At 35.0% G+C, this 21,459-nt stretch overlaps 3 protein-coding genes across 3 annotated transcripts; 2 read left to right on the top strand and 1 right to left on the bottom strand.

The window, feature by feature from the left end:
- Positions 1 to 367: 367 nt before the first annotated feature.
- LOC111025005 (eukaryotic translation initiation factor 5B) lies at positions 368 to 12,821 on the top strand. Its single transcript, XM_022302849.2, has 12 exons — positions 368 to 2,536; positions 4,089 to 4,651; positions 4,735 to 4,842; positions 4,932 to 5,032; positions 5,131 to 5,221; positions 5,331 to 5,441; positions 5,530 to 5,595; positions 6,297 to 6,356; positions 10,420 to 10,977; positions 11,769 to 11,888; positions 12,124 to 12,243; positions 12,331 to 12,821. The coding sequence occupies exons 1-12, from the start codon at positions 1,309 to 1,311 to the stop codon at positions 12,394 to 12,396; spliced, it is 3,192 nt and encodes a 1,063-aa protein (XP_022158541.2). The 5' UTR covers positions 368 to 1,308; the 3' UTR covers positions 12,397 to 12,821.
- On the top strand, positions 378 to 788 carry LOC148208095 (uncharacterized). The gene has a single exon (XM_088119564.1). The coding sequence runs from the start codon at positions 378 to 380 to the stop codon at positions 786 to 788; it is 411 nt and encodes a 136-aa protein (XP_087975690.1).
- A 7,226-nt stretch (positions 12,822 to 20,047) lies between the features above and the next one.
- On the bottom strand, positions 20,048 to 21,207 carry LOC111025004 (vacuolar iron transporter homolog 2-like). The gene has a single exon (XM_022302848.2). It carries the CDS (start codon positions 21,202 to 21,204, stop codon positions 20,410 to 20,412), a length of 795 nt encoding a protein of 264 aa, XP_022158540.2. The 5' UTR covers positions 21,205 to 21,207; the 3' UTR covers positions 20,048 to 20,409.
- Positions 21,208 to 21,459: the final 252 nt, after the last annotated feature.

The raw sequence follows: 21,459 nt of genomic DNA on the forward strand, positions 1-21,459 counted from the left end.
ATTCCCGTTCCCTATCGCCGGATTCCTAAATATCTCTTTCTACCTTCACTTTCGATTTCTTCTTGTCGCCAATCACTAGCTGAAGTGCGCATAATCTCTCTCTGGATACGCGTTTGTTTGTGTTTGTATTTGTGTTTTGCTTCTCATCTCAGCTGAGCTTCATTGTCGTTTTTTTGTTTTTGGATGTGGGGTTATTGATTTCTTTATGTATGTTGTATAATCTGTTGTTCTTGATGGGTTTGTTCTGCTGGTGAGAGATCTGATTATATAGCTGATTGATGTTGATGAGTCTAATTTTTTGGTGATCAATTTGCAGATAGGTTTTTTCGGGGCGGTAGCGTTGGTGGTTTTTGGGGTTTTAATTTGCCGATATCTCCATGGGTCGGAAGAAGCCAACTGCACGGGATGATGACGGCGCTCCCGCGGCAGCTCAGGGTGGTGGGAAGTCGAAGAAAAAGACATTTGCAGTAGACGACGATGAGTACTCCATTGGAACTGAATTGTCTGAAGAAGCCCAAGTTCAGGAGGAGAAGGTCGTGATAACGGGGAAGAAGAAGGGTAAGAAGGGTAATTCAAAAGCTTCACAACTTAAAGAGGAAGAGGACGAGGAGGATGGGGATGGTGTTTCAGAGATTGTTATCACCGGGAAAAAGAAGGGTAAGTCGAAGAAGGGTGGAAGTAGCAGTGCTTTCACTGCTTCCGCTTTTGGTTTGCTTGATGAGGAGGGGAATGATGGCGCTGCTGATGATGATGATGAAGAATCTGTGGTAACCCGGGGAAAAGGATGATGATGAAGGGGATGATTCCGTGATCAATTTTTCAGGTAAGAAGAAGTCGTCTAAGTCTTCTAAGAAGACTGGTTTTTCCGCTGCGTTCAGTGCTCTTGATGATGAGAATGATGAAGATGTGATTGATAATGAGATCAGAGTTGATGAAGATATTGATGACGAGCCTGTTATTGCATTTACAGGTAAGAAAAAGTCATCGAAAGGTGGTAAGAAGGCTGGGAATACATTTACAGCTTCTGGTTTTAGTGGTCTTGATAATGAGGATGAGGATGGAGATGCTAAGAAGGATGAGGATGAAGATATTGCATCAATTAGCTTCTCGGGTAAGAAAAAGAAGTCATCCAAGGCTTCAAAGAAAAGTGGCAATTTGTTTAGTGCAGCATTCCCTGATGAGGAAAATGATGGGGATGCTTCTATTTCAGAGCCAAATAAATTAAATGTTGATGGTGTTGATGAAGATGATGCCACTGTAATTGCATTTTCTGGAAAGAAAAAGTCCTCTAAGAAGAAAGGCAGCGGTATGGTTACTGCATTAAGTGATGAAAGTGTGCTGGGCAATGAAGTAAGAGATGTAGTCGGATCTGAAATATTGAATACAGCAAGTAGCAATATTGATTCTGATTTATCAAAAGCTAACAAGATGGAGGGGGTAGCAGAAACTTCAAAAAATAAGAAGAAAAAGAAAAAGAGTGGAAGGACTGCTCAAGAAGAAGATGATTTGGATAAGATTCTTGCTGAGCTAGGAGAGGGGCCTCCTACATCAAAACCAGCAGACCCTCCTCTTCCTTCACAAGAGGACAAAGTTGAGAATCCACCTGAGCTTGTTGCTCCTCCTGATGCATCAGCTGAAAAGGAAGCTGAAGAAGAGAGCACAGAATCAGCTGCAGCAAGGAAGAAGAAAAAGAAGAAGGAGAAGGAAAAGGAAAAAAAAGCTGCAGCAGCGGCCGCAGCAGCTGCTGCTGATGAGAAAATTGAGGAAGTAAACACTGAAATTATAGAACCCAAAAAAGGTGCTGCAAAAAGTAAAGTGCCCGAGAAGAAAGTGCCAAAGCATGTTAGGGAGATGCAAGAGGCAATGGCTAGGAGAAAAGAAGAAGAAGAAAGAAGGAAAAGGGAGGAAGAAGAGAGGTTGAGAAAGGAAGAAGAGGAGAGGCGTAGGCAAGAAGAACTTGAAAGACAAGCTGAGGAGGCTAAGCGTAGGAAAAAGGAAAGAGAAAAAGAGAAGCTCCTACGAAAGAAACAGGAAGGCAAGCTGCTAACAGGGAAGCAAAAGGAAGAACAACGTAGGTTGGAGGCAATGAGGAACCAGATACTAGCAAATGCCGGGGGTTTACCTCTAGCTACTTCTGATCCTAGTGCACCAGCTAAGCGACCAAAATACCAGTCAAAGAAGACTAAACCAGCACATCATCAAACAAATGGGAGTGCTCAAACTAAGGTAGTGGAACATATGGAAGAAAAAACACAAGAAAAAGATGTGGTAGAGACTGAATTATTGGAGTCTGAGAAGATTGAAGATGTGGAGGAGTTGATGCCCGTGGAAGAAAAATCAGATGTTGTTGAGGCTACTGAAGATAATGAAGTTCAAGAAGATGAAGATGAGGATGAATGGGATGCAAAGAGTTGGGATGATGCTGTTGTTGATCTTTCCTTAAAAAGTTCCTTTGCTGATGAGGAGCTTGAATCAGAGCCTGAGAATGGCATGAAAAAAGATAGAAAGAATGGTGCACCAGCTGCACGTGATGCAGGTAAGCTCAATAATGTAAAATCGACACTTGTAAGTTTAAGAAGTATTTTTTACTGGAAGGTTACTCAGATGAATTTAACGTTAATCAAAGTAAATGATATCAATTGATAAGGATTACTTTCATGGGGGCTGTAGATGCACATCCACTTTGATATGATCAATTGTTTTTTTTAATAAAGTTCTGTAGTTTACGTTGTTCATGCAAAACTTTGGGCATTTATTGTTGCATCTTTACTGATTTTTCAACCAGTTGAATTGTTACACTAATCTTATCAGTAATTTTCCGTATAATTTTTCTATTGGTGGCTGTTGTGTGTCACCTAAAAATATGTCTTGGTTACTTCAATGGGATGTGTGTGAAGGAAGGGCTTTGAAGAGAAGAAGATTTTTTTTTTTGTTTTTTAATGATACTGTACTTAATCATGTTCTGGTTCATTTAGTTGGAGTGACTCAATGGATTGCTGAAGAAATGTTTGATAACCTCCTCGTTTATGGGATAGCATTAAAACTTTGTCTTCTTATAGGACTGCTAATTTGGTTGATGTATTGAGATAATGATTGTGTTCGAGTTATTGTATTCAACCTTTTCTTTATATTTTTGTTCTTTACATGACATTTATGACAAAACACAGTGAAATGAGATATACATTGGATGGGGTTTGGAAATAGTGTTTCCAATCAGGTGCATTGTGCGTGTTAGGCGAAGAATTTTGTAACTACCCTAATCTTATTTGACATCTGATCCTCCCTCTTTCCTCCATATCCCCCGTGCCAGAGTAGATTTGTTGACATTGGTACATCTCTTGCCAATGATTTCTCTCTTAGATTCTGAGTCGGTTTTTATTCTTGCTTGATCTTGGTGTAAATGCATTTTCTCTCTCCCTTTACTAATTATAGCTTAAGTGATCTTATGGCTAATTGAAAGGATTTTATGTAATTTCCTTTAGCTTTGGAATGTTCATCCCTTCATATTTTGTATATTTCATCTACTATCTGTTTCCCATAAAAAAGAAAAAATTGCCTAAGGGTAGTGCCTTCAATCATCATCCATGGAACCTAAACCTTGCTTTTGAAGTCATGACCTACAGAAATTTGTAAGAGTCAATCTTAGGTGTCCCCAGGATAGCACAAATGTTAGTTAAAGTCTTGAAAATAGGAGTTCCATATTTTATAAGCCAGAATGTACCTCATAAATAGGTGAGTTTGTGATTTTGATGCCTTATTACTGAGTATACCCATACGAGGAGAGAGACAAGTGTCTTTTTTGTTTGTCTCTCTTTTTTCTCCAATTCTATCCAAGGTTTTGATCTTTCCATGAGAGAGAGTTCAAGGCTTAAAGCGTAGACTTCGAAGATAAGGATTATTTGTAAGCCTCATGTATGTTATCATGTCCTTTTTCAAGGAATATTTTATTTGTTTGTTTATCAATCTTTTGTTTTATTATATTTAGGTGTTATCTTACTGATTTTCATCTCCTTCTAAGCATTTTCTTTCTATTTTTAATTTTTAAGGTAGAAGCTTGATTTTGCTGTTTTCAAACACTTGCTTTATAGGTGCCAAGCCAGCTGCTCCTGCCCAAAAGAATTTACCTTCTCAGCCTTTAAAATCTCAAGATATTGAAAACAAAAAGAAGCAGCATGAGGCTGAGATTGTGGACAAGGACAAAAGAAAAGATGATGCTGTTAAGAAAAAGGCTCCAATTCCAGATGTTACTCCTAAACAACAGGAAGAAAATCTCCGCTCACCCATCTGCTGTATTATGGGGCATGTTGATACTGGTAAAACCAAGCTATTGGACTGTATTCGGGGTACAAATGTTCAAGAGGGAGAGGCAGGAGGTATTACTCAGCAGATTGGGGCAACATATTTTCCTGCTGAAAACATTCGTGAAAGGACTAGGGAACTGAAAGCTGATGCAAAGCTGAAGGTTCCTGGCTTACTTGTTATTGATACCCCTGGGCACGAGTCCTTTACCAACTTACGTTCTCGTGGTTCGGGTTTATGTGATCTTGCAATTTTGGTTGTTGACATCATGCATGGCTTAGAGCCACAAACAATAGAATCACTTAATCTCTTGAGAATGAGAAACACAGAATTTATTGTTGCTCTGAATAAGGTAACTACCATTTATTTGCATTTGCATTTGGCATTTTTCTTAATAATGTTTAATCTTGTATTCCCAATTATGCAATTTTCAAGGTGGACAGACTTTATGGGTGGAAAACTATCCGCAATGCACCAATACTTAAAACAATGAAGCAGCAATCCAAGGATGTTCAGAATGAGTTCAATATGAGGCTTATTCAGGTTATATACATTATCCAATTTTTTGTTTTAATTGTTTGATCATAGCTCCAAATGAACTTCGATTGAATGCATTTTTTTTGTGTCAACAGATTATCACTCAATTTAAAGAGCAGGGATTGAATACTGAGTTGTATTATAAAAACAAAGAAATGGGGGAGACTTTCAGTATAGTACCTACAAGTGCTGTTACGTAAGTTTCATTGACTTCTTGATATCATATTTTGACTTCCCTAGCAGTCAACATTTTTTTTTCAAGTTTTTCTAATAGCTTGTTTCCAAATATGTTAGTGGTGAAGGTATTCCAGACTTGTTATTATTATTGGTGCAGTGGGCCCAGAAAACCATGACGGAGAAACTTACGTATAGTGATGAAGTGCAGGTGTTCATTCGCTGTGATTTATTATTATTTTTTCTCTCTATATATGTATGTATGTATACATATGAATTGAGGAGTTCAAAGCTGATTATTTTTGATTGTGCACCAACAGTGTACGGTCTTAGAGGTCAAAGTTGTTGAAGGCCACGGAACCACTATTGATGTCATATTGGTTAATGGTGTGCTGCATGAAGGAGATCAAATAGTTGTTTGTGGCATGCAGGCAAGAACTATGCTCATCTATGAACTTATGGAATTTTCTGATTGTCTAGAAGGTCTCAAAATGAACTTACAGAAATATCTTGTTATAGGGCCCAATTGTTACTACTATTCGAGCCCTGTTGACACCCCATCCAATGAAGGAGCTCCGAGTGAAGGTATTACTTCTATTAGCTTCTTTTGTTCATATAACTAGATGATTGATCTTGCTGATAGAAGATAAGAAAAATTAAAGGTAATATGTCAGCTTGTCAATGTATTCAACCTTTGGTTCTTTCTGTATATGAGGGCTGGTTAGTTTATGAGTTATTTATGGGAATAACTAGTGCACGCTTGAGTTAGTGCGTGGATATTAGCAGCTTGCAATTAAAATTTGGGAGAGACGATTGTGATAAGGGGAGGTAGGATCTTAGGATCAGTTGTGGGAGATAATTATTCTCTTTAATGCTCAGTAAGACCTTGCAATAGAAAAAATTGTAATTCAAACGGAGGAAAATGAGAGGTTCATAAATGTTCCTCCTGAGATCAATACAATCACAAGAACGTTTTATAGTATGGCTTTAGGTTACATTCCTTAATTGACGAAAAAGATTTTAAATCTAGTACCAGTTTGGTTGGCATGGGTGATTCTAGCTGGAGGGGGAAGGTTGATAGAGGGAATGTAGTCATTGGTATTTCTGAGTATTTGACGGTTTCTTGGTTTTGTCTGCCTAAATATTTCCGTTCACTATCACTAGAATGGCTGAGATTTTATGTGGCCTGTATGAATATGCAATCCTTGACGATGTACTATTATTATATTATATGCGACTGTTGCGATGAGCAACTGGTGATGTTGGTTGTATGACTATGATTTTAGGGAACATATCTGCATCACAAGGAAATCAAGGCTGCTCAGGGAATCAAAATTACTGGACAGGTAATTCATTTTACTGTTAATCAAGAAATTCTATTTTTTTTTCTTTATGATCATGAATAGTATGAACCTTTACGTGGACACATATGATAAGTCATTTCTTACGAAATAAAACATAAGAAGCACAGACATGGATTCGGCGACACGTCAATTTCTAAAAATGTAGGTCATGGACATGAGACTTGCTATTTTTTAAAATTTTTTTTAGATGAAACAAATACTCAAGTTTTAAAAAATAGAAATATTAACAAAACTATTTAATATTTAAATTAAATTAAATTTGGCTTAAATAATTAGGAAAAAGTAGAGATATTCAGGGAAAAAATAAGAGCCCGAGAGGCTTTAAAAAAATATTGTAAAAAAACACAATAGTGTTATGATAAATACAACCTCCTACTATTTTTTTTTTTGATAACTGGGGATCGAAGTTTTGCTTTCCTACACCTAAGGGCACTCATGCCTGACCAAGGCCTGAAACTTGGAGACATTAAAGATTTTTGGTATTAAGCTCACCGGAAAGTTCGAACTTAAGACCTCTAAACAATATGATCAAGAGACCCCAAGTCTTTGGCAATCGGGCTTCTCCTTGGTGACTTTGACCACCCCGTTTTTCTTTGGAATCAAGCCTATACAATTCTTGTTGGTCTTCTTATTTATTAATTTTTTTTTGTAAAAGATAGGGGAAAAGTTCCAAAGATACAAATTTCCAGATTTCCAAATGAGTAAAAGAAAAAGAGAAGAGAAGAAAAAAACGATACAAGCAAAAGAGAATCACGACGAGGGTATTACAACCATTGATAAGAATAAGGAACAATATAAGCCAAGGACTGTAACAGGAGAAACCAATAAAAAACAAATCTTGAAACGCCATAAGACTTCAAAACCTACTTGGGCGAAGAAGAATCCAATGAAGGAAATCCTCAATAGCTTCCTTTAATTCTTTAAGTTGTCTTTTAAGTAACCAATCCCCTTCTTGATATGAGAGAGATATAGTTGGATATTTTCTTCAACGTTTTAAAAATCGCAGTTTACGCCTGTAACAAATAAAAAGAAGCTTACGCCTTAGATAACAAAGGCGCAAGCCTCTGTTCTTAAGCCTTTGAGGCTTAAAAGGCGTTAGCCTTAAATGAAAATGGTCTTTGGCGGTGGTGGGGTGAAATTAATAAGATGGTGTAATTACCAAGGTGGTTTAGTGTTCTGACAGAAAAATAATTGCCTTAGACATTTGTTTGATATATTATTTTATACATAAAATCTTATTATTCTATAATTAAATAGCAACCTGGACCAAACAAAAAGACAAACTCGGTTTGTCTTTATTTGTTACAATGAATAAAAATGTAAATCAGCAGTGTGTTAAAATTTTATTTTCCTTCTTTCCCTCCTATCTGCTCTGTTTTGCTTTGTTTTTTCTTTTTTCTTTTGGTTATTACATACTGTATTATGGGTTGCAAGTTTTCTTCTACTCTTTTTTTAGTTTTGTTTCTCCCTTTTTTCCTCTCTTTTTTCACCTCAACTTGTTTTCCAAATTTTTTCTTGATTTATTTTTTATTTTTTAGTGATAATGATTTTGAAAGGTTAGATGTACTAATGTACATTAATGGACTATTGAGATATTTGTTAGAATTTTTAAGGATGTTTTGTACTTTTATAATACAAAGTTTAAAATTTTTATGATTCCTTATTTAAAATGAGGCCTACTCCTCATACCGCCTCGAGGCTTACGCCTCGCCTCTCGTTATAAAAAAGCCTTGAAGCCGACTTAAGATTTTTAAAACATTGATTTTCTTCTCAAATGCTGGTTAATTCTTTATTTAGAGAGGTGTTATGGTCATCCAAACAGGATGGTGACATACTAGAAATCAACTTGAGAGATGTAACAATGTCATCCTTCAAACAATCCAGGAGAGTAGGCAAGGACCCAGTGGAAATGGAGACTACAACAATTTGAGAAATTCTGAGTGCAAGCTCGAATCTTGTTGGTCTTCTTATCGATGATCCCTGTTCTGAAAAAATTCTTAAGAACACCCTAATGATCTGACTTAGTGGTGTTCCAAGCCTTTTCAAAAGTTTCTCTTGTAAATTCGTTTGGATCGGATGCTTTTTGTGATCCTAACTGCTTGATTGCAGTAAAAATTTCCGATTCCTCTAAAAGGCCTCTCAAGTCAATATGCTGTTTCTCTACCGATAGGTTGCCACAATGCTCCCTTTATGATGAATCTATGATCCTTGTCTATAGCATAAAGGGTTGAGAAGAAGCCCAAATATTTCTTGGTCGATTTCCTCTTGATTTGACAGCAGCATATCTCCTCTGGGTTGAGATAGAATTTTTACTAACTGTTCCCCGTCTGTGAAAGAATTTAGAGTTCCATGTCATCCTTTAGCGATTTTAACTTGATGTTCTGTCTCCATAATTACTGTTCCTCAAGGATCATGTCTGTTACCGTGGCTTTTAGTTTAGATCTTTCCTTTAGTTGCTGTTAGTTAAAGGTGTGGGCTCTTCTATGATGTCAAGGCTGTCAATCTTCGAGATTAATGAAGTTTTTTCTTCTCTGCTGTCTCCAAGACCTTATATCTTTCCTTTAGTTGCTGTTCGTTAAAGGAGGGGGCTCTTCTAGGATGTCAAGGCTGTTAATCTACGAGATTAAGGAAGTTTTTTCTTCTCTGATGTCTCCAAAGACCTTATTCCACTTTTTGAGATTCTCCAAAAAGCATTTTCAGTTTGTTAATGAAGTAGTAGCCAGCCCACCATCACTGGGGGCTTTTGTCCCACCATTTTTTGAGATTCGGATTGAAGAAGAATTGTGAGTTAAATGTGTAAAGAGACTTGGGAATAAGTTCAAACCGTATGGGTGGTTACCTTCCTAAGATATTAAAATTCTACGTATGGTTGTCCTAGTTCGACATACATTTTTGCTGGGACAAAAATAGATATTAATAGAAAATAATGTGAGCATGCAATACTTAGCTTGAAAAGGACTGCCAATTGTTTCTCATTCAAATTCCATTTTCTTTTTCTCAACTTTGCTTTGAAAGTTCACGTGTTTGAACTTGTTCACACCTTGTCTAAAATTAAATAGAGAATTTTAGAAGCTCTTACCCTATACTATGGAGGTTTGACAAGTATTAGGTCGCATTCCAGAGGGGATTTCAGATCATTACTTAATTAATTATTATTTTTAAAATGAGAAATAAGAGACTCATTCAGAGTGCCTAAAGCCAAACAAGAACAACCTAAAGGACAAAGGGACAAGGTTTCCTCTCTCCAAAAGAAGATATTAAAAAAAGGCCATCAAATCTAGGTTTGGTGAATGTATAGTTAGAGAAGACTTGTGTTGGGCACTCCAGATTTAGGTTGTGAACTGTATTATGTCGCAAAAAGGTTGTAAAGAATTTGACTTATTTGTAAACATTCTAGCATTTCTTTCCTTCTAAAAAGCCAACATTTTCTTTGTTTTCTACTTTTCAAGATTGGATATCTTGCAATCGAATTCCTGCTTTGTACTTGAGCTTATCATTTTTTTTTTGATAAAAGGGAACCAGAATTTCTACTTTTAAAGTGTCGGGGATTCATTAGACACATTTAAAGTTACACAACCTTGAACTTTTGTAATTGAAACCACCTACATTTATACTCCCTCTCCTTAATTTGAAGACATTTGCATAATTCACATTTTGCTCTCAGCTCTCAAAGACTTACTGAATTTGATATTGGGTGTTTTGCCTCGTCTTTCAATCTGATATAGGACCAAGCACGTTCCAATTTGATCTAGGGCCTGAGACCTTACCTCATTCATTTAGAAAAGAGTATTTGTCTTTTATGGAGGTCACTTGGCCACCTATCTATTTATTTTCTATATTTTAATTTTCATAATTTTTTCCTTCTTATTTTTTAAAGAGCTTGAAAGTCTTTGATTGTCTAGTATGTGTTGGACATAGAAACATTCCTGAATTGTAGTGTTTATGCTTCATAGGTCTTATCATACTGTAATGAAATCGAGTATTGCTTCTGTTGAAAGATCTTAACAAAATCTTATTAGAATATGTCTTTTGAATATTTGTGTAGGGTCTTGAGCATGCTATTGCTGGCACCAGTCTTCATGTGGTAGGTCCTGAGGATGATTTGGATGACATCAAGGATTCAGCTATGGAAGATATGAAGTCAGTTTTGAGCAGGATAGACAAGACTGGTGAGGGAGTCTGTGTTCAAGCATCTACACTTGGTTCCTTGGAAGCATTGTTGGAGTTTTTGAAGTCCCCAGCAGTGACCATTCCTGTTAGTGGAATAAGTATAGGACCTGTTCATAAAAAAGACGTCATGAAAGCTAGTGTAATGCTTGAAAAGAAAAAAGAATATGCCACTATTTTGGCTTTTGATGTTAAAGTGACTCCAGAAGCCCGAGAACTTGCTGATGAGCTGGGAGTGAAGATTTTTATTGCTGATATCATTTATCACTTGTTCGACCAATTTAAGGCCTATATTGATAATCTTAAAGAGGAAAAGAAGAAGGAAGCTGCTGAGGAAGCAGTCTTTCCTTGTGTTCTCAAGATTTTACCAAATTGCATTTTCAACAAGAAGGATCCAATCGTGTTGGGGGTTGATGTAATTGATGGCATTGCCAAGGTATTTATATTTCTTTTGTAATTATAGTCTCCTCATGATTTTGTATGATTGGAATGCTTTGCTTTGGTTCCTTTTTGGGCTGTCTTTTGTCATTTTTTTTTTGGAATACATCTGTTCTAAGTTTCAAGTAAAAAAAAGGCAAGGCACAATCTCTTTCTGGTTGCATTTTTGTTCCTAGAGTGCACTTGGATGTGGACATGACATCCGACACTTTTGGACATCTTAAGAGTATTGGATCTTTCTGTAATAGTTTCAACAAGAATACCTTACTGGCATTTGGTCATATTGGGCATGACAGAAAAGAAAATAATAATGGTGAAAAATTTGATTCAGGACCACTGGATTGTTGAATGTAAGTGCGTTTACTGTTGAGTTATGTTGGCATGAATATGTTAGATTGGTGTTAGGTTCTTTGTAAACCTTTGTTATAAGTTTAACATTGCTTAGAAATATGTAATTATTTTGTTCTTTATTATATAAAACATTTGAATATTTTCAGAAAATTGCAAATATGTGTCCTGATTTTGTTTGTGCCTTTTAGGTGTGTGGGCCTTAGGATTATAGCTGTGGAATTTTTACAATTCTTTCTGTTGATATCCTGGATCTATGTTTAGATTACTTTGGTATATTTTGTGTCTGAAAGCTCTTGAACCGAATTAATGAAACAGTTTACATTCCAAAGTGTTCCTAATTTTTTATCAATGTTCCACTCCCAGCAGCACTTGCTTGAAGAATAATTTGTTGATAAATAACGTGTAGTTCAATCTTTGATGTTTTACCATTGCTTGCAGGTTGGCACACCAATTTGTATTCCTCAAAGGGAATTTATAGATATTGGTCGCATTGCATCTATTGAAAATAATCACAAACCTGTTGATTATGCGAAGAAAGGGCAGAAGATAGCCATTAAGGTAACCTTTTTGTTATCTATGGAGTAACTGTTGCTATTGTTATCATCACCATAATTTTTCTATAATGTTTCAAACCTTCTCTTGGGGTGTAAAAAGAGGGGGGGGGGGGGGGGTAGTTGGAAATGTCGACAAGTTGATGGATAGGTTTCTATGCGACTATGATGCCATCTTAAATTCTTAAAATCATCCTTGTTAGAGCAACGCGAGCTAAAGTTTGCTTGGGTTCTTCCAACAGATAGTTGGCCATTCTTCGGAGGAGCAGCAAAAGATGTATGGTAGGCATTTTGATTTAGAAGATGAACTTGTCAGCCACATATCAAGGAAGTCCATTGACCTACTCAAAGCCAATTATCGGGTTAGTTTACTTCTCTCTCTGTCTCTCTCTTTATCTGTCTCTCTCATTGATAGTTTTGGCCAACGGATTGGTTATGCCAATGTATAGGATGACTTGTCCATGGATGAGTGGAGACTGTTGGTGAAACTGAAGAACCTTTTCAAGATACAATGAGATGAACTAAACCACCATCTCGATCAGTTTGCCACTTTTCAAACGGCTGGTTCGGATATGGTGTCATTGGATTGATATGCCGAAGATACAGAGAACTTGGGAGGGTGGAAGGTCGATCTTTGAAAAGACGCTCATGCCGAGTTTATGGAAAGGATGACGGTATTCATCAAGGTGGAAGGTATGCGGCATAACACAACTATTTTTCTTGCATGAGAAAGCTACCAACCAAACAACTGAAGTGTTCTCGTCTTATGGAGTCATTGATTACCTAAGTTTTGTTGTGATTATATCTATAGCGATTTTTTGTATGAAATAAGTGGTTGCGAGATTGTCAAATTGAGCGAGTTGGTCAAGATCTGTGATTATATGTTTGACATTCTTCGCTAATTTAATATTTTCGGGGAAATTCTTTTCCTTTTCTTGCACATTGTATTTGAAATTATCTGATATTTTGTTCTTTCTAATGGGCAGATATCATCTCTATTAAGTTGATGATATCTGTGTGAGGGCCATAATGTAAAAAATGTCAATAGAATGAAGAAATATCGACTAAATGTTGGCCATGAAGGGTCCGTATGGAGAGATTCATTAAAAAAAGGAAAATATATTAGGAAAAAGAAGTGAAGTGAAAAATAAAAATCTAATCGTGACAACGAATTTATTATGTTTTGACAATCATTTGATTTGAGCTGTAAAATAGCAGTTTAGCATATTTTATTTCTAATTTTTCTTTGGATATTGAAGTCGCTTATATTTCCCTCTCTCTCTGTGCGTATGCGCACAAGCATACTTGTATTTACTTATTCTGACCATTTGAAGGTTATTTGCCCAAGTGGTTATTAAGACCTGTGATGTGGTGTTTGTTGATGCAATTTTGATGTCTAAATTAGATACATGACAAATGTAAATGACAATTTTTTTTTTATTACAACATGTGGGATGTGAGATGTAACTTACCACCTCTTGATTGGAGATATATGCCAATTACCGCTGAGTTATACTAGCTTTGACAAGGTAAATAAATATTCTGATTGGTGTTTATGGAGTTGTAGTCTAAATATTAAGGATCTTGAATCCTTAGGATGGAGGATCTGATTGTGTATCAATCGAATCAATGTGTTATAGGTATGATCTTGTGATGGGTTATCAAAATTTTTTTGATAACTGGCGGGCAATAGAGTCAATTTGCCGATAAGTGTAAGCAAGTGGCACATCGCCATGCTATTAAGTATTTTGATTCAAGTTCTTTATTTTCTAAGAGGTGGAATAGAACAATTTAGTTGAAGCGTAATGCAATATATGTCCCATGGTAGGTACGGTTCTTCTACATTTTTTTGAAATTTGAAATGATTCGTAATAAGATATTGACTACAATGGTAAAGGTACTGTTAGGTAAACCTGGTCAATTATTATGTTAGGAGCACAAATGAAGTTTGTGAGTACCTTACGAGGGAAAGGTATGTGCCATGATGATGGGGGCTTAAGTTGAACACGGTTGGACAATGACGTGCTTTGTAGCACAAAGTCAAACCATATATGTTGAGTCGATGTAGCAGTTGTTAGTACTTCTTCTAAGTGTTGGTTAGACTACAAGATGTTGTATCAAGCAGTTATGGTGATTCCAGAATGACCTTTGTTAATATTCTTTATGATCTTTTGGTCGGAAAATAGGTACTTTAACTAGTTGAGTTAGGTTTAAGTTGACATTTTGTTATTACACGTGGAAAGGGAGAAATTGTCGTGTCAAATGATTCTAAGATGTTGAATATGAATTATTTTTAAGTTTAAAAGGGTTTCTTTCCCATTCTCTCTCGTTTCTTTAACCGTCTAGCGAATCAAGTGGCAAAATCTTTAGTAAATCTTTGCTTCTTTGGCATAGTGTCTCTATTCGGCCTAATTTTTCCTGCTTTTCTATTCAAAGCTTATTCGGCAGTAATAAGGTATTTTCATTGGGATTCCACAAGGATTCATTAGGAAATTCGCATTCTTGATTCTTTCTTTTTGAAGATTCTCAAGCATTGAATTTATTTTCCCATTTGTAGAGCATAAGGAATTTAGAGGTTGCAATTGTGAGTATAGTTGGGTTTTGATGGCTTAACGGTAGTTACATCAAACCATTTGGTCATCGGTTATATTCTTGAGGTTGAAAGTTCGAGTCTAGAGAAAATTGGTGGATCATGTAGTTGATTTATTGCTCTGGTGAAGTTTTAGCATTAATTTTGATACGTATACATACGTTTGAATAAAATGCTTGACTTTATTATTTAGACCTATTTTTATTTTATTTTATTTTTTAAATTGAGATATTTTGCCAATATTAGTCTTTATTTTCATTTTTTTAACAAAAGGAGCTCATTTATATATATTACCATGTGAAGTGCTTCTGAAATATGTCTTAACTTTACAAACTTATTTAAAATTTTTAACAATAATTTTGATAATAAATTACACAAAGAAATTATTGCATAATTTTGAAACAAAAAAATGAATGTTATTCAATGAGGTTTAATATTCTATGGCATCCACGTAAATTGGTATGGTTATCTAATAACTTAGATTCTTCTTCAAAAAGAAAAAAAAAGTTGTGGATGGTGGAAAAACTTTCCATTAAAGACTCAATAAAGATTGTTCAAAGCCATTAAAAGCAGTTCCAGTAAAAAGTAAGAACTATTAAACAAATGAAGAAGAAAAACAAATTCATTTGTGAAGACTCATTTCTTAGAAAAGGGAAAAAAAAAAAAAACGAATACGATATTAACCAAAATACATCTAATGTAATTTGGATATATATTTTTAAAATAGCAGACAAACAATAATCATAAATATAACATGGACATGAGCATACAATTTAATTGGTTAAGATATTACTTTTTTCTCTAATGGTACCTATTTTCCGTTTTCCAGATGCCTGTTGGTATTCTAAAAAAAAAGATCATTGTTATGCTCCTATAGGAAAAAAAAAATATTGGGGACCATGAGAAATCCACCTTGTACCTTTGATATCAGTCTTCTATGTTCTCACCCTCCCTGTTTCCCAACAATTTCAAAAACCAAAGGACACTCGGACAATGGGAAGCTATCGTTGAGTAACGGGAAGCGGGTTAGCCCCCGAAGCCCTACCCTATCTTACTAATAATAAGAAAGGGGTTCAAAATCCGCTGTTTCTAGGTTCAGAAAAAAGTTCGAATCCTACTAAAGAAAAAATAAATAAAAATAACAAAAGAGGCTTGAAGGGAAGAAACTTTTGATTTTCCATCTTCGCCATTTTACAAATTATTGCTATGTAATAAGTGAGAAATAAAATAAGAAATTTTGCCATTAAAGAGCCTATTCCACTTCCTCACCTAAATTCTTGGGCTCTCTAATCTAGTCCTTCATTTCTAGGAATTATTACTATTTAGTAAATGAAAATAATATGAAATATGAGTATTAGTTTTGCCATTTAAAGAGTTCATTATTACTATTTAATAAATTTGGCATCAGCCTCAGGTATTTTTTCACCTCATTAAGAATCCATTATCCTCCCACAAATAATTTTTCTCTCCTTATAATTTAAACTCCTAATACCATAATTTTTCTTTTCCCATTTGTTCAGACTTTGACTAATTATGAAAATTGCATTAGGTCAAAAGTTTCAAATGTATAAAGAGTGCAGGAGTTTCAATGGTATTCTTTTTCTGCTCCATTTACCTTTTGATAATTCACTGTCCACCAAAGGCCATGCCCTAATATCAAAACATGAGGAGGAGATTCATCAGTAGAACAAGTGGAAAAGTTATTTGTTGAGGTTGAAGAATATGATACATTACGATATCTGTTGGAGGGAAAAATACAACATTACACATGGACCAATTATGTTAGTTCTCTAAGACCAACAAGTTCAACTACTTAAGGGAGAAGACCAACCTATCCTCAGTTGAAGAAAGAACTAACTAGAGAATCATCTAAATTCTTTCCAACTGACTTGAGGAAGTCGACCTGGGCCTCGACAGCTCGTAATCGCTTGTCGGAGTGATTCCAATGGCCTTATACCCTCCCGTTGCCTATAAAAGGGACACCACTCTGCTCACTCAGGCATGCAATTATGATTCGAGAACGACTTACTTTTGAGTTTGAATCATACTGACTTGAGCATCGGAGTATTTGTTCCTCCTTGTAGAAATTCACACCTCATCAGCTCGTTGCCACATGGCTGACCTCGCTAGCTCGGCAGAATCTTTGATCAACAATATTTCAAGTGTATAGATATTTCAAATTTATTTATTTATTGTTTTTGTGTTCATATGTTCCCAACTTTTTATTTTCCCTTTTTTAACAATATATTTAAATTAATCATTAATAGTTAATTTAATTTGTTTAATGAATTATGAATGTCATAATATTTTAAATAATTTCTGTAGATATTTGAAAAGAAAAAATAGTCTTTTTTTTTGTTTTTTTTAATACAATATGTTGGGTGGGGGATCCAATTCACAGCCTTTTCGTTGGACATATATGTCAGTTACTGCTGAGCATTTCTAGCTGACAAAAAAAAAGTTAGTTGATTTAACATATTTTCCAAAAATAGCGCACAAAGAACTTGTGCTCTATTCATACAATCCTCTCTTTAAAAATATATAAAATAATAAGGGGCAACAAGAGTAACAACGTAAAACTAATGTGTTTTGAAAAATGACCAAAAGTATTTAATATTGTAATATTGTGACAGTGGGCAACTGTCAGATTTAATTTTCAATTTTATTGAAGGCAAATATGCCCCTGAAAAAAAAAACCATCTCGATTTAAGAAATCTCTAATCAACTTATACTAGTGGATAATAGTTCTAGAAATTCAACGATCTAAACATAATCAATATTTACAAAAATAACTTGGAGATCAGTTTGATTTTATTCTTTAAAATCCTAAATTCAAAAGAAAAATACAAAACCTAAAAGTTGAACTAAACTTAAAGAAGATTTAATTAAGATGAAGCTCGAGAGTTTTGGAAATATAAATATAGTAAGTATATTGGGAGACTAAATATCCACACCATGTCTTCTGTGCGTCTAGCACACGTATATGCTCCTCACTACAGAGTCTTTGTCGAGTTTGCAATCGTACGTCTACATGTCTTGAGTGATAGTCACATTTCCGCTTCCGCTATATATGAAACTATCTACGGGGTCTGTATCCACAAATATACAACACTCTAGGACATATACAAAACTCTCTATATGAAACTATCTCCACAAATCTTCTCATTCTATTATTTGAAGAATGCGTCTGCTGGTGCGTTTAGAAAAGGTAAGGTACATGCTCCCCATTACAGTGTCTCTTTGAGTTTACACGGGTTGTCACTCTCTTGTACCTTTTTAATTTTTTCAAAAACGCATGCTAGTGCATCATCTCTAGAATGAGTATGTGCATTACAGAGTCTTTATCGAGTTTGGGATTGTGTGTCTGCATGACTTGAGTGACATTCACACTTTCACTTCCTTTATATGTGGAACTATCTACGGAGTTTGTATGTACAAAGTCGCTGATCATGTAATTCGACAAAAGTGATAGGGTCCACACCCCGATTGCTAAAATATCATCTGAAATTTGCATTTCTACGATAAAAAATAGCCATATGAGTAGGAAGAAGATTAGAAGTAGATTTGCTTTTGTAATACTTCCCACTCATATTTGCTGCTACGTTGTCGATGTTGGCAAATAAAAAGGTTGTTCTGGATGATTCACTTGGACAACAATAGAAGGTATGCTTTTTCATCGTAACATAGTCTAGAAATTAGAGATCATTAGGACACTCTTTGTCTTCTACATGGTGATAAATGTTATTATTTATCAGTATTACGTTGTGGTCGGAAGGACTGATCCACGCCCGACGTTATCCTTCATCTGCTCATTCTCACTTACGATAATGAGTTCCTGCATCAATGAAGATGCCATAAATAAGGTTTTTGAGTTAAATTCTAATTGGGCAGAGAGATTGATTTAACTCTGAAACATAATCTAAATTAATTTGTATTTTATTTTCCATGTAGGTTGAGGTTTTAGGGATATAGTCTTGAGTTTGAAATAGTGGCCTGCATGGTATAATTGTCAAATGACGCAGTGACAGTTCCCGTTCCCGTAAATCCAAGAGCAGCAGATGTGAGTGGAGATAAAAATGTAAATTTACCCCTACATAATTCTCACAAAAGATGCATTCGCCATTTTTTAAAATCACAAAACTCTGGTTATTTTTCGTTAGCTTGCCGTGGATTTCACGATTCTCCAATCAATATGCTATTTATATTTAAATCTAAAATACTTTTTAATTTAGTATTTTAATAATGAAAATTGGTTTTTATGACAAATATATAAATCATTATTTTGAAAAATAAAATTTATAGTATTTAAAAATAGCATCTATACACGAATATTGAATTTAGTTATTCGTATATACTTATTTTAATTAAATACTGACATGTTTATTTTTGTATTTTTATTATAAACAGCTTTTCAATTTTACCATTAATAATTATTTTCAAATTTTAAAAAAGTAATTAGCAGAAATTTCTATGTTAAAATACTATTTTAGTTTTTGTACATGTTCTACTTACAACTTTGATTTATTTTAATCACTGTACTTTTAAAATGTTTACCTTGGTTTCTTTACTTTTAAAAACCCTTAATTTTATTTTTAATCTCATTTTCTATCATAATTTCTATACGACACTAAACTCAATATATTTTTAAAAAATGTAAACCATAATTTTGTATTAAAAAGTTTCCGTGTAGAAGTGTTGTGTTAAAATTTTTGCAAATAGTGATTAAAATGGTCATTTTTTAATAATACAATGATCAAAATGAACATTTTAAAATTACAAAAACTAAAATGAATTAGTGTTGAAAGTACCATAAACTAGGATGAATCAACGTTGAAAGTACATGGACGAAATGCACGTTTTGAGAGCAGAAGATCAAAATAGTATTTTAACTAAATTTCTAACATAAATAAAAAAAAAATATATATATATATATATATATATATATATATATACTTTTTAAAATATTAATATTACTGCAACTTATCATTTCTTTAGAGTATTACAATTAGAAAAAAATGGTATACAGATTCAAACACTCTTGAGATATGTTTCACTAGTGCCTCGATTTATCAATTTAAGTTTTAAGTTTTTAGTTTTATTAGTCTGTGATTTATTTTTAACATGATATTGGAAGAAAAAGATATTGAGATTAGAAATCATTGAAATGTAATTTCTTCTCTAGTCATATAATTGCTAATTTTTGGAGCTTGGTTCTACTTCTAACATTCAAAATCTAAGTGAAAAGTAAGTTTTTTTTGGTGAAATAGTGTTGAGAATATATATTTAAATAAGATAATTTATCATATAATCTATCAACTTCGAGAAAAAGAAGCTTTTAAACCTAAGCACTAATTAGGTACTTTCTTTAAAAACACTTTTAAGTGTTTTTTGCTTTAAAGTTTTTAAAAATTTTAAAGTCACTTTTAATTATCTAATTACCAAACACGCGAAGAGCATTTTAAGAAGTACTTTTTAATGAATAAAAACAGGTTTTTACCATTTTAAAATTATGCCCACCTTTTAAGTAATAAATATAAGAACAAGAGCTCGATCCAGAAGAGAGATAGATTTACATATGAAGAAATTATTTCATCGCTAGTAGTTAAGATATTGTACACACATGTGTTCTAATAAGCATAAAACAACTAACAATGAGATTGGAAGTTCGAATTCTCACTTCCACATATCTTCGAACTAAAAAAAAGTCAAATATATATCAAATCCCATTAACAACAACCCACACCTTAATTATTTCAAACCCTAAACGACCTATCACATTAAACTTCACAGTAATATTCTTACAAACAATACTTGTTTACCGCTCCTGCTAACTTTTTAGGGTTACATATTTTTATTGGTCAATTTCGTATTTAATAGATAAGTAGCTACTCAAATTTTTAAGTCGATAGGATTGATAGATAAACATTTTTATATATTCTTATAGGCCACTAGACCCGATCAACTTGGTCAATCCAAACGTCACAGCCATGGCCACCCACCCTCCGATCAAAACCCTGGCCGACGACCGCACCGCCGGCGCGTTCCCGAGCGTCGCCCCCAACCACCCGAACCCCACGAGCGCCACGGTGACGGCGGCCACCACCGCCCCTAGCCTAACCCTGTACTCCTTTATGAAGGCGGCCGCCAAGAGGGGCACCATGGCCCCCATGGAGAAGGCCAGCGCCGAGGCTGCGGCGGCCTGAAGAGGGTTTGGCAGATTGTGTGGCTCCTCCTGTTTCAGCTGATGTTGGTTTCTTTTGATGTGGGCTCTCTCTATGTCCAGCTGAGAGTAGACAGAGACGAACTCACCGATGGCCATGCTGCAGGCGCCGGCGACAAGCCCTGCGAACCCGGTGAGGATCATGGCCTTGACGTCGGGCTTGACGGCGCCGACGCCCATCATGAGGGAGGCGGTGGAGACGAGGCCGTCATTGGCGCCGAGGACGGCGGCGCGTAGCCATTGGGCGCGTTTGGAGTAGTCGAAGGGCTGAGATTCGATTATTTCTATGTGGTCGTGGGGTGGGAGAGGGAACTTGGCGGCGGTGCAGCTGTTTAGGGACGCGCTCTGCAGGTTCAACGTCGACATGGAAGAAATTAACAGAGAAAATAGTAATGGCTTTAGAAAATGAAAGAAGATGAAAAAATAATGAAGAAGAATAAGAAGATGAAGAAGATGATGTGTGGTGAACACACGCCCCCCATCAAGTCTATTTAAGAGCCAACATCTTGGCATTCAATCAAGCTCGCTGCCGAACACAACATAGAAATGCAGAAAAAGAGATATTTTAAATGATGTCGATATCGATTGAAATATTGAAGTCTCGTATAGATAAAACATAGATATCAATAAATATTTCTTTAAAAGTTGGAGAGAAATTAAAAAGTTGTAAAAAATATTTAAATTAATAAATAAATATTTTTCTATTTCTAAGTAAGATGAAAATGATTAATATTAATATTATGTACACATTTGTGACATTTTGGTTAA

This window comes from Momordica charantia (genome assembly GCF_013281855.1).
Source record: "Momordica charantia cultivar OHB3-1 chromosome 11 unlocalized genomic scaffold, Mcharantia_2.0 BLBB01000011.1, whole genome shotgun sequence".
Taxonomy (NCBI): Eukaryota; Viridiplantae; Streptophyta; class Magnoliopsida; order Cucurbitales; family Cucurbitaceae; genus Momordica; species Momordica charantia.